This window comes from Anomalospiza imberbis, chromosome 7 (genome assembly GCF_031753505.1).
Source record: "Anomalospiza imberbis isolate Cuckoo-Finch-1a 21T00152 chromosome 7, ASM3175350v1, whole genome shotgun sequence".
Classification (NCBI taxonomy): Eukaryota; Metazoa; Chordata; class Aves; order Passeriformes; family Viduidae; genus Anomalospiza; species Anomalospiza imberbis.
Genome location: NC_089687.1, coordinates 11,767,125 through 11,781,038, shown reverse-complemented (window position 1 = coordinate 11,781,038; position 13,914 = coordinate 11,767,125). Strand labels below are relative to the sequence as shown.

Sequence of the window (13,914 nt, the reverse complement as noted above, 5' to 3'; positions counted from 1 at the left end):
ATTGAAGTACAGCTCTGCCAGCTCCCACTGCCCACCCAGTGACACACTCGGAGCCTAACCCAATCCCACCCACCTAACTCCACTATCCCATTTGCAGACGTCGGTCCCAGAACTGGGTCTCAGGTTCCCTTTGGGCAGTAACAGGTAACCTGGAGAGTCTTTTGAACATATGAAAGAGCCAAATGGGTTGAGAGGGGAGAAGTATTTACAAAGTCAATGAAAAGAGCAAGAGCCCAGCTGTTATGCGCAGCACAGCTGGCTGGATAGCAGTTACAGGGAGATCAGCCCATCCGGGGTCTGTCAGAACTATGTACAAAACTCAGATGTTTAAAAAGAACCTTCTTTCATTACTCACTTGGTATCTCTCAGTATTAAAGCATCTGAGACTGGAATCACAGCCACACCTGCCAAGATCTCCCCATGGAGGGCCCTGCAAGTCAGGCAAGCTGCAACAGGGAGTACAGAACAGGAACACCAGACTTGAAAGAAGAGAAGGACCCAGCCAGAACAGTCAGGGGAGAGAGCAGGTAACTAGGACACAGAAACCAAAACTGGGAATGAACTAAACCAACAAGATTTGTTTGACTTTTACATGTGTCCACGTTCTTGGACTCAGTGTTAGAAGGCTAACCTAAACATATTTCTGAGATTTCAGCAGGCTATACAAATATGTTTAAGTATGGCTTTCTGATGTTCACTTTTAATGAAGACTGCGACACAGACCTTGCTTCCTTTACATTCAATACCAGTAAGATTCTACATAAAAGCTTTTAAGGGACTAAAATACTGATTGCAATAAATATCTGCATGGCCTCCTTAAGCTGATGGAGCGCGCCAGTGAAGAGTAGCAGAAAGGTCTCTGAGAGGCACCGTTGATTGCTTCTAAGTCTACACATATGTCCACAGATCTCCATTAACTGTGCGTTGAAACATCTGAAGAGGAGCTGCTGTTGCTGTTGGTGGTCTGTGCCCTCTTTATATACAAGTTTAGTAGCTTCATCTGAAAGAAAGAAAGAAAGATCAGAAGATGCCAGAAAAAAACAGGTGGGGAAAAGCTGACTGCCAATGTAAAAACTCGCATTCCGTGGTGAGCTCATGTTGGGGTGAGCTGACACTGGGCACTCTGGAGGAAAAGCAAGAAAACTGGCCGTATTTCAGAATAGAGACAAGAGGCTATGTCCAGTCCCACTGAAGTTACAGACAGACTTAATGGGATTTAGAAAAACCTCTTGCGTTTCACTTCAGAAGCCATCAGTTCATAGACCTCAATCCTGCAGCCAGGTCAGGTCAAGCAGGATTCCCACAGAGGTCAGTAGGGCTGCAGGCACACCAGTGATCCAAGAGCCACAGGTCTCCCCCCTAGGAAACACCCTGAACTTTCCCTGTTTTATAAAATGTTCTTTTTCAATGACATTATATCTTCATTAATGTGGTACATCCAGTGAAATTGCAGTTGTTATGACTATATACTTCTTTTGCATGGATTTGTTTTCTTTTTGCTCTTTGCCAACTAAAATCCATATCCTGTAATAACTCAAGTTTATATTTAACTTTAAACAAGCAGGCAGTCTGCATAAACCCAGAAGAATTACTTACATGTTTATAGTGAGTGATGTGGTGGACTATGTTTGTGGCACCTGGGATACTGGAATAATAAAGCCTCTACAACATTTTATAGGGGGATTTCCTAACATCCCAAATACAAAGAGGTAAACATCAGCACACTTTGCAGAGCAATTTGAAGGCACAATTGTAATTTGTTTAGTGACAAGACAGAAATAAAAACCAAGTGTTTTTAGTCTCAGATTGTTTTGGCCTATACCACACTTCCTTATCCATGAAAGAAATTATGACTTCAAAATGACAGAATGAAGCCCTCTGAACTAAGTAGCTATTTATGTGCACAGATTTGTTTCAGAAACAAAACCTGCAGAATTCATATTAAAATTGCATAGAAATCTTGGGTATGAAGACTTAAAACAGCAGGAAAAAAAAATCTGTGGTGACCTGTTGAGCAGCTCTGAAAAGCAATCAAACACCGACACAAAATTCTTGTCTGAAGGACAGAGTTGAATTAAGGGCTTGGTTTCACTTGCAGCATCAGGTCAGAATTTGAGTTTTGCAGCTAGTCTGACTCCAAGGCACAAAGTCCTTTGAAGGATCATTTGAGCTTGCTGTTGTCCCAGAAGGAAAGGGATACATGTGCCCTGCTGTTAAGAGTGAAGCTTTACCTGCATTTCTACCAGCCCTAATCACAACTTGCTGCTGAGAAGACCTGCTCTCCCACCATCCCCATGCATCCCCATCACTCTCTGCATGAGGATGCCTGTGTGGCCACAGAGCAGACTAAAAGCTATTTAATTTGTATTGCAGATCTGGTTTTCAGCCAGAGCAGCCAGCTGAGCCAGCTCACTGCACAATCACCTCTGGATGTAATGCCAAAGGAGGAAGACAAACGTGGCTGGAGAAGGACCTGCTCAGAGGCAGCCTGCAGTTACACAAGATCAAATGTATCACAAAACCAATCTCCAAACACAATTAAAATTTCCTAAGTGGGATTGCAAATGCTCACATTGCTGAGCAAGTGCAGTGCTGCTCCTGTGGCATTTGTCAGGGTGAGACAGGATTTAACAGAGTTCAGGGAACCTGACCCAGAGCTACAGTGAAGCCACTGGTCTTGCTGCTAATAATAGCCAGCAGAATGGCTTGAATGGCTTGCTCTACCAAAACACCAGAGACACATCACTCTTGTACCTTGCTTCCTGTGAGTTGTGCGAGATGAGGTTTCAGTTCTTCTCCAATTACTGAATAAATAGCCACTAGGCAAAATACACTGGCTTTTCTGACACTGCTCTCTGTGTTATCATAACCCTGGAAATGAGAGGAAAAGGTCAGAAGACAAACAGCACTCCCCAACACCCTTCCTAAGCAATACACTACAGAGCTGGTGTACATTTTGCAAATGTGGCTGACCTAAGAGATGAATTAAAAAACCTCTGCTTAGCATAACCATTTGCAACCTGAATACTCAAAAAGCAAGAGAATGCAATCACCCTATCTGTTCCTTCTGCTATTACTTATTACTGTCATGTTGTAAGTTACTGATATCTAGTTATTTATAGCATTAGATAACAACACATGGTTTCCTAACATGAGCTCAGGACTCTATCAGATACACACAGTTCTGTGTCCAGTTCAGATGACCATGAACTGTCCTGAACAGTCAGGACTCTTTGGAGGGCTGCTTACCTATCAAGCAGGAAATACCACAGGAAAGAACATGCTGAAAGACCCCTGCACATATGCTGATCTCCGGCAGCTTGGGCAGAGCTCAAACTAGCCACCAGGTCACTCAGCAGCTATGGACACCAGTCCCAAACTCAGGCAGAGATGCATCACTCAGCAGCCATCCCACCCCATGAGAAAGGCAGGCATCACTTCAGTCCGGATGCAGGGTGACCTCTGCTGGGAAAGCCAGAGGAGGGATGCAGCACAGCTGGGGCTGTCCCAGCTGCAGGACCCAAGCACAGCCCAAAATGACAGCCTGCAATCCCACAAAGCACTGAGCTAGGAAAGCAGGAGACCTCGGCGATCTCACAGAAACACCAAGCTATTAAGCATTAAGGTGGAGAAAAAGGCTGAGCCTCCTCATCAGGAGCAGGGCAAGCAGCACAACTCTGCCCTGCCAAGCCCTGTTCTTCCATGGAGTCCCCCCCATCTGTTCATGGAGAGGCTGCTCCAGGCTGCTGAGCTGCACACTTGTGCCCACACTGCTGCTGACACTCCTCGCCTCCTCACCACTCTGCCAGGACCCTCAGCGTGGTAAACAAGCACAAAGGTGATTCTCTCCACACACAGTCCTTCAGCCAGGATCCCAAAATACTTCCCGAACGTAAAGAGTAAATTCCTTCAATCACTGAGTTTCTAAGGTAAGGAAATATCTCAGGCAAACTACACTCTGAAACAAGAACCATTTAAAGTAATAAAGAAGACAAATAAAACTGCCTTTTTAAAGGCATGCTGCTCTCAGACTTTTCCAGTGTATCAGAGCTTCACTGTTCAGATTGTTGTCTCCAACAATGATGGCTAAAACCATTTTACAACAAAAGTTTAGATGAATACAGAATTGTCCAATTCCCAGAAGCTGAGATTTAAGAATTGCAAGAGCTGACACTACAAAGTTGGTATGAATGCCAGGATGCATAAGGGGAATTTCTGACTTTGCTCTTGTCCTTCCAATATTTTAAGCTCACAATGAGGAGGCCTCTTTATCCCAGTTCTCCATGGAAGTCTTACTCACCTAAACACATTTCCTGCTTTCACTCTGACTGATCTTTCCCTGCCACAGTCTCTCCCCAGTAAACACACACGTTTACTCTCCTCCCTCACTGCTACTTCATGTATTTCTTTCTTGTTTGCAGCCCCATCCCAGCACTGCCAGCTGCTTGTGCAGGTGATGAAAAGACAATACTGCTACAGCCAGTGCTCAAAGCTAAATCCACAGTGTACAACTAAGACTTAGCACTGGCAAAAACACAGCTCCCCACCCAGCCCGAGAGAGTTATGAAAGAGGCTGAATAAAGCCAGCAAGTAGTTTGGTCCTAATTTCAGAGAGAAAAGAGTAAAGGAGCAACCTGCCTGCTGGGATTCAAATTCAAGTGCAAAGTAGCATCAAAGCACAGAACAGCTCAGCAGGACTAAAGGGGAATTAAAGGGGACTACAAGATGTATAGAGACAGCATAAAATGTGGCTAATTCCTATCCTCAAATTTATTACATGGTTGCTAGTGGCTTATTTGGGAGTCAGGAAAAGGCATCCAATTATGGAATATCCATGTAAGAACCTGAGCTCTCCTTTCCTTAACATTAAAAGGATCTAAAACTCATATATAAAAAATTTATTTTACCAAAAATTAAATGGCTTAATTTACCAAAATCTGGCCCCATAGGATCCATCGTTCTCCCTCCCTTAGGGCACAGATGTCACAAATTAATGGTGGCTTGTGTTCAGGAGCAGTGACATGGGATTCTGTACCTGTAACAATCCAGGAATGATATCAGGTAGGAGCTGATGCAACGATTCCTTGGAAATCCTCTCGATGACTTTCGTTTGCATTTTGATGGCAGCTAAATTAATTGGATAATCTGCAGTCTGAATGATGGGGCAAAGCACCTTGATGCACTGCTCGGGGTGGATGGAACTCGCCAGGGTGGAAGCAGCTTCTTCAGCAGCTCTGACCACCTGAAATGAAAGTAGAGCAAACCCTTATGTTAATGAGGTCACACTTGACAGCCAAAACTGCTGGTGTGTGCTAGGAATGACTGCCAGGAAATGCTTGGGGATGTTCATTAACAGATCTGCAGGAGGCTTTGTTGAGGGGCAACTGACTCTGAGACTTCACATCCAGAGTCTCCAGTGACATCTTTGTTCCAGCCAGTGGCAAGAAGTCCTTCCTGCCTAATGTAACTGTGTCGGAGTTGTGGCTAGGTTGAAAAAGTGATCTGTCATCCAAGACAGACAGGCACTCCCATCCCAGGAGGAGTGAGAGGATGACATCTCTCCAGCCACTGCCAAAGAACCCCAACCCACCAGCTTACACTTACACAAAATGTTGTCTCCTTAACCATTACCACGAATGGCCCTGTTGCAGCTTCCAGCGTGCACCTCAGTGCTGAGTGGCTCGTGCCCATGCTGGGACACCCAGGGCAGCTGTGTCCTGCCCCTTCCCAGCTGAACTGCACTGCAGTCAAATCCAGGTCACAGACACAAATGGGCTTTAGGGAGTCCCTGACCAGGCAGCTCTGCTCTCAGCACACGTAACCCATCAAGGCAGCACTGGGATCACCAAACAAAATGGGAGGAAGAACAAATGGAAACAACAGCAGCACCCATCTTTTGCAACAAGCCCACACTGTAAAGCAGTGTACACATCCTGTAAAGCAAGGATGATGCTCAGTTCAACTCTACCCTGAGAGAAAGCAGATTCACAACTTTCACTCTTCCCCAGCAGGTAGGACAGCTAGTTCAAAGAAGAAAGACCCAAATCTGGTCTCTCCTCCCAAGAGAATTTATTAATTTTACATTCTGCAGTAATAGGATAAAAAAGAACAGGATGGGAAGGCTGGTTTTCTTTTTTCAAGTGTCTGTGCTAATTGCCAGGCAACAAAATGAAGCTTCCTCTTGGCTGCCCTCTTCCTGGCCACAAATAACACTCTTTGCTCCCCATGTTCTTGTTACAACATGAAAGATGGAGGATGCTTTTCCCCATCTTCTCAGCACTAACTTTAAAGTGAGGGTAAATCCTGAGTACACAGGTGCCCATGGGCAGACTTAAATCCAACACCTCAACTTTAAGAAGAAAGAAGCACTCACAAACCCTCATGTTTGGGATCCTCCGGCTTGTCCCAGGCAGTCCCTAAGTAAGCCCAGGAACATTAAAGCACCCCTCTTTCCTCGTTGTGTGGGAGGCTCAGGTGCCCAGCACCAGTTCTCTACCTCCTCCTAAACTGAACTACCTGGGGTGTCTGAAGTCAATACTTTGAAGCCAGCACTAGGAAATCTGACCCAGGCAATCTGCAAGACAGCACATAAATCAAACCACAGGTCTCCTGTCACTTAGACTGAAGCCATGGCTGCTGAATTCCTGTTGTTCTCCTCTCCCACATACTATGGAGGCATCAAACTCAGGAATTTCTATTTGAGTAAGGCAATCTATGGACAGATGTAGCTCTATCATGCCTCAAAAGAAGGTGAACTTCCATTATTTTTAAGCAACTACTGTGGATAATACATGAACAAGGAGTGGCTGGAAGCTTATCTTAGTCCATGTACTACAAAACACAAGGTTTAATTGACTTTTAAGATAACAGCAATTAATAGTGACCAGAAGGGATCACCTCCACCTACAGAGCCTGCTTCACCCACAGTCAATAGTCATATCCATGCTGCTAACATTTATCTTCCACTCATGCTGAGAGCTACCTTCCTGAAACAGGAATGGCACAGAACACTTGTATTCCCAGGAAACAGCAGAACTCATCCACTTGGCTTTTGGCATTCTCTAAGGCAGATCCAACAGTCAGCGTGATCTCAGACATTTCACACAGCACAAATATTGCATACAGGCAAGATATGGGCAGGATAGTGAAGCAACCTGAGATTTTGGACTGCTTCTGTACCAGTGCCCTATTTACAAAAATAAAACTGTCCAAGTGCTCCACTTACCTCAAGACTTTCTCAGAATTTAATTATAACATTTAAACATTCCAAAATGAATGGCAAGCCACAATGTGGTCAATATTAAAAAAAATCTTCCTGAAAGATCTGTGAATGAGTAACTATACAGAACAGAATGCTTGCGTTCCCACTTACAGCAAGTTTCCCCTCTTCCAGCCATGTCTTCGCTAATTTCTCTTCAATTTCACACATGAGAAGCATAAAAGTTAGTATTTTTCCACAGAAGTTCGTACTAGCTTAGGAGCCAGCACTGTGTGATTTTGTTGGGAAGGAAGAGAAACACCCAAGTACTTAAGGGAACCTAATGCCAGGCTTTGATAGCACAGGGTGGAATTGCTGGAGTAGATTAAGCCAGGAGCTCCCAGAAGGTCTCTAAAGGAATCCACTTCCAGGCACTGCAGTTTCTGATGTCTGCTTTCCACAAATGATGGAAAGCATGAACTTAGAGGGCCCTGATACTTTACCATCAATGTAACTATTCACTAGCAAGCCACTACCTAAAAAACCCCAAATATTACTATTTGAACACAGGCCACTTGGGATTTTGTTCTGCAGCAATGCCAAACACCGTTGGGAAGGTGTTTTCAGACACTCTCAGAAATAAAAGCTTGCACATATATCACAACACACTAAAAGAAAATTGCAAAACAAAAAGTTAAACCTTATATCCTCTTGGCATCCTACTTGATAAAAAAAGCAACAATATTTTAGTATAAACCTATGGCTAGACTCTGATCTCGAACACACTACCATTTTAAAAAAAGCAGTAGGTGATGAATTTAATGAATATTCTATCTGGGTTTCAGCTCCATATCCTGTTTGCACATAGTTTACTATGTCTATTAAGTTGAAGGTATGAAGCAAGTCCATGAGACATAAAGCCTATTATTCAATTCCAAGCACAAGGAGCATTAAAATACAGCGATAATTTTTCACAAAATAAGCAAGAGTTCAACAGCAACAAAGGTCACACATATTTTGCCCATCAAAAGGTGAGCAAGGAAAGTTGTGAAGGTACAGAAGTTATTTATGCCCCTGACAGTCCTGCTTTCAGCACTGCTGCCCAGTTCTAGCATGGATGTGGCTACATTTAGGCAGTGGCTGGCCATTTCACATCCCTTCCCCCCGAACACAGGAGGATGCATTACACATGTCCAGCATGATAGGAGCTTGTAAATGTGACAGCACCAAGGAGACTTCCAAGCCTCCCATGAGCACATCTGGCAGACAACGCCTGCATCTCAGGCACACTTCAGCAAACCCCCTGAGCTGTGATTAACTTTAATAACATGCTCAAGTCTCACTGACATCAACTGGATTCCAGCGTGTGCTTACATGCTTGTTTGGATGAGAGCCTCTGCAGGTAACCAGCTCTGGCTCCCTGGGGAAGCACCAGCAGCTGACAGGGTGTAGGAAGGGGTAGGGCAATACCAGCTGATGGTGACTCAAAGAGAAAAACTCATCCCTGCTGGCACAGGAAGCCAAATGCCACCATTTTGCAATGCAAGTACCAGCCCTGTCCTTCCTCCTGGCTTTGGCAAAACAAAACATTCAGCCACCCAGAGAGACTCTGCATCCCATGAGGGGCTCTCAGTATTTACCCAACCAGCTCAGAGTCCCGCTCACCTGGCACTGCCAGAGAAATCAGCAGCATTTCCAAACAGAGGGAAGTGCATTATCAAAAGGTACAACCTGCCAGGTCATTTGGCAACAAGAACATGCATTTGTAATAGAGTTTAGCAAAGACATTTTGCCATGAGGCACAACACTTGTGCCTTGCAAATTGTACATACCTTATAGTATCAAAAAATCAAGTATCATTTTTAGTCAGGGCTTTAACCTGACCAGCAGAGTGAAACAACCTTAAAAGGAGTGGGAGAAATGAATAAACAGGATCAAGGAACAGGTCTTCCTCCCAGCTTTGAAGGCAAGATCAACAGATACACATCAAGAAGTGACAGGAAAGGCTCTTACTAACAGTGACACCACAATAAGTAGTGTCTATGTAATCTATCCTTTAAGCCCAAGAAAATGAAAGGGCGCTGTTTGCTACGTGCTCAGACTGGGGAGCTTGCTGTCACAAGGGGATTAGAAGTTAGACAAGTTAACCAAAGGAAAGAAAAAAGCCAACCCACACAGGGAGGCAGGCAGAGCCATTCACACGGAAAGGCTTTAAGACAGCTGGAAGGGGGAAGTATATCCACAGGGAAGCATCACTGTATGCTTGCTTCTTGCTAGTGAGTCACGTAGGGTAACAAGCAAACCAGGGTTTTTGTCCAACCTAATATAATTCTTCTTAGGAATCTCAGAGATACAAAATATAAGTAGAAAAGCCATCAAATTATGATGGCAGCTGGAAGCAGCAGATTCAAAAGGGTGGCTATGAAGCAAGACTACAGAGAGCCTGCAGTTCTTTAAAAGCACAGACACTAAGCTGTATGTAAGGTATGTCACAAACATGATCTTACCTCCCAGTAAAAGCTTAGAGCAAACCATGGCTTGAACTGGATAGTTTGACATCGTTCAACACAGGGCAGGTAGCCTGGAATGCAGATCTAAAAGATAGCTCTTGGCCTTCAAGCAGCAGGTTTTTCTCCTTTCTAAAAGCTTACCTTATGCTCTACACGCTGGAGACTAGATTCAGCCTGACTTTTGCTGGCATAACATAAGCTCTGTGTGCTGGAGGGTTCCTTGAAAGACATCTGTGATGCATTAAGACCTTTCTAGTGAGTCTCACGGAAGAGAAGTTTTTATACTTCCACCCAGTTTGCTTTAGGGAAGGAGCCATATTCACATGCACAAAGCCAGCAAAGTGTAGCACACAGAAAGCTGTTTACCTCTAGCAATGTCTTCCTTAATGCTACCAAGGAGTAAACTTCTTGTTAGGCAGTGACAGGTCAGGCAGTCCCAGGAATATGCATGGGAATTGCTCCCCGATTTCAGTGTGAGGGGATATGCTGATGTGCAGTATGAGTGTGATCAAGACAGTGACCTGTCACAGAGCCTTGTCTTTAAATAGAAAAGCACACTGGAATCATCAAAGTTCTACAAAATTTGCTGGACAAACTTTGGATGACAATTCCCACTGGTTTACCTGGTTCACAGCACACTGCAGCCACAGGGTCCTATTCACTCAAGACAGCCAGAGCTCAGACTCCATCTCTTCCACTCAATTTCTTCTGCTCAGCTATTACATTTCATGCATTAACATGTTGCTTGCTGCCTGATGGCTGCAACAACCAGCTTACGAGACATAAAGTAAAACCAGCTTTAAAGAGACATAAGTACTGGAAAATAAGCAAAGAAAAATGTCCTGACTCCCCTAAGGCAGGACATGCGAGGTTCACAGGCTACACAGGGCATCAGTGTAACATGCAGGGATCTCAGCAAAGCAGCACCTGAGGCACCTGGAGGAGAGCTTCCCACAGGAGCTTAAGCTGGAGTACTTTGCCATGATTGCTAGTTACAGTGTCTCTGCACAAGGTTGTAGAGGATGAGGCAGTGCAGGCAAAGCCCCACAGAAAGTTTAGAGGCTTTGTACACCACTGTGAGACATGCAGAGCACCAGAGAAGTTTATTAAGCAGAAGAACAAGGTTTTGCTTACAGGCTTATGAGGCATGTGGCTGTGCTTTTGAGCCAATTTTTGCCATCTAGAGGTGGTTACTTAAAGCCTGTATAATCTAAGCTGGAGGGGATGGAGGTTTACCAGTACCTAGTCAAGCAACCTCCCATCCCTGAAGGCTTTACAGTCTAATTCAGACAGGAACAAACAATTATGGACTTGGTTTCAAAGCAGGAAGTGGACTCAGCAATGGGGAGTGCTAAGCAGATGAAAAAGCAGTGTGATTTTTATAAGGACTCAGAGATTAAGTAGATTAGACTGCTTCTCCTGGGCACTAAATATTTGAAACTTATTGGGAAACAGAAAAAGCACATAAACATGTATTATGAAACATCAGTGACTGCCCACTTGCAGCACTCGGTAGCTTCCAGCATGGACTGGGTAACAATTAATCTTCAAGACTATGATCATTTAGTGCTTTTCCTTTTGCAGAAACCTACACAGATCATACCACCATCAGAGGACAGTTACAATATATAAATGCCAGAGGCCAATCTAAAAGCACCTCAGCAAGATAATAAAAATTATCTACATGTAATGGGTAACTGATTTCTTCTTCTGTCTCTTTCAGAGGGTTACTACAAAGAATGTACAATAAGCATCCCAATTATGCTTATGGACCTTCTATATCATACAATACAGAAATTAGATATCTTAGATATGGCACAGGATCCTTTTCTTACACATAGAAAACAGACATCAGTTAAGTCTATAGGATTTGTGCCAGAGACAGAAGCAGGGAATTAGCTATCCTATGATTTCTCACTCTGCTGCTGATTTCCAAGATATTAAACTATTTCTGTTCTAAAATACTCAATAACAAGAAATTATCCTCATTTTGCTGGCATGGATCTGAAGCAATGTTATTATCAGTGGTATTGGGTCAGCAAGCAGCATCTCTCCTTAGTTATGGGTGAGTAACGACACTGGAACAAATGAGTTAATATTAACTAATTGGCAACAGAAAGATGGTTCTCTTCCAAATAACTACAAACAAAGATTGATAAAAATCAACAAGATTTAATATCATCCACAACTTCAATTATGTTCTAATGCTCCAAAAGTAAGTGAAAGGCATTTAAATGTTTCCAGTTATGACCGAAGCAGGTTTGACTCTTCACATCACCCCATTAAATCAACAGCATTGAACAGACTGTTGTACTACAAACAGTATAAAAACAGGACAAAGCTAAAAAATGCAAACTAAACATGAATTCCACCCCAGAGCCCTCTAGTCTGTAGCCTGGGGTTACATTAATTTTGACCTGCTACTGAGGTCTGTGCTTTGCCAATCTCCTGCATTTGTACTCACAACAAGGTGTGACTCAGCTCCAACTCCACGTACCAACTTTTTCTCTCCCGTATCCCTGGGGGGAAATGTGGTGCTCTCAGCTGTGCTGCTCTGCTAATCCCACACCTTGCCTTCAGCAACAGAAGGCAGACGATTTTTAGCCATGGCAAAGACCCAACTGTCTGAAGACTTCTGCTTGGCCTTGAAAAAACAGCCAATTATCCAGGCATCCCCAACTATGCTACCACTGCTTTGATACTTCCAACTATGTAATCTGGAATAAAGTCACAGGTTTTTCTTGTTTAAAAAAGAAAAGAAACTTTAACTAGATTATCAGCACTCAACTCAACAGGGGGTGATATTTGCTGGTTGGTGAATATGTTGTTTTTGACATTTGATGTCTCCTGGTGATGCTGAACAGCAGCAATATTGGAATTTGTGTAGACAAACAAACCTTCCTGATTTCCAAAGAACTGCCTCTTACTATGACTTCTTGGAGACAGTACCCAACCTGAACAGTTCTGCTCCTGTTCAAATTCCCTTTGCTTGGTCACTTTAGATTGAGTCTCTGTGGGTCACATATAATTGAAAATGTGAGCAGTAGCTGGGAGCAATTAGTATTTCCTGTGCTGAAGGGAAAATTCAGGCAAAAGAGACTGAAACAGATACAGCTTGCTCAAAATAGACATTTTCTCCTAACTTACACAGCCTGTTGAGACACCAAATTATCAAATCATAACCAAGGATCATTTCTGTCTTCTGCTACAAGGCAGAAGCAGTCCAGAAACATAATAAACTGGAGTGCCATCTTATCAGGACATCACTGACACAAAAATCAATCTTTTCCCAACTAAATTATATACCAGCTTTTCTTGAAATAGTTCTTACAGTCTAGAGGAAGATTTGGTTTTATGTAGTTTAAGGACAGTGCACCACTCCCTTTAACACTGCTGTGATATAGCGAGAAAGAAAGCTGTAGAACAGACTGCTCAGAACTTCCTTTCCCTCTTCAGCTATCCTTAGAAATTGCCCTTCACTCACAAACTGGTGAATCCTCATTTAATCTCCTGCTCAGTGGGATCCAGTCAAAGGGCAGCTCCTCCTGCCCTCCTGGAGAAAGCAGTGCCACAGTGGGAGCGAGCTGGAGGGCCACCACGGGAAGGGAATTTGTGACCTCCTGGCTCTAGGCTATGAGTTTGACCAACTGAGTCATGCCCAAATGATCTCTCAGTTAATTTTTCACAGACTTAACTGAATCAGCAAGTCCCAACTACAGGTAAAACTACTTTGAGCATATTCCCAGGTATATATTTAGCCTATCTCATGTGGACACGCAAGTGCAGGTACCTTTCTTAACTTCAGGAATGCTGATCTCCTCAAACTACTGACAGACAGATGATACCTCTCCTGGGCTGCATCATGGTTCTGAGAGCCTCATTTACACAGGGATCAGAAAATACTCATACACAGAATGAAAAATCCAGAACCAGTGCCCCCACTTAATACAGCTGTGCACACGCAACGGATGGCAAAGCAGGAACATACCTGCAGTGTCCTGCTGTGACAGCTGTCACCCAAAGGTCCCACTGCAGCAGCTGATGCCTCATTATGAAGCTGCTTGGAAAACCATGGCAAATCAAAGCCACACTATGTGCAGCACAGCAGCTACTTGCTGAGCACAGAATAGCTCAATTATTCTATAAAGAAGTGCCAGAACTCCCATCTCTCACTCCTGGTTTGAGTTTATCTTTCCCTGTTTTTCC

At 43.7% G+C, this 13,914-nt stretch overlaps 1 protein-coding gene and 1 long non-coding RNA gene across 2 annotated transcripts in view; one reads left to right on the top strand and one right to left on the bottom strand.

The window, feature by feature from the left end:
- Positions 1–672: 672 nt before the first annotated feature.
- The window catches only part of CLASP1 (cytoplasmic linker associated protein 1), a 167,592-nt gene continuing 154,350 nt past the window's right edge, over positions 673–13,914 (bottom strand). The window contains exons 39-41 of the mRNA XM_068195417.1: positions 5,036–5,242; positions 2,755–2,871; positions 673–1,000 (exon numbers count right to left, since the gene is read on the bottom strand). Coding sequence (XP_068051518.1) covers positions 914–1,000; positions 2,755–2,871; positions 5,036–5,242 — 411 coding nt within the window. The 3' untranslated portion in view covers positions 673–913. The remainder of the gene's footprint in view (positions 1,001–2,754; positions 2,872–5,035; positions 5,243–13,914) is intronic.
- On the top strand, positions 2,871–4,365 carry LOC137476938 (uncharacterized). Its single transcript, XR_011000732.1, has 2 exons — positions 2,871–3,181; positions 3,455–4,365. It is a non-coding gene; the product is annotated as an uncharacterized lncRNA (long non-coding RNA).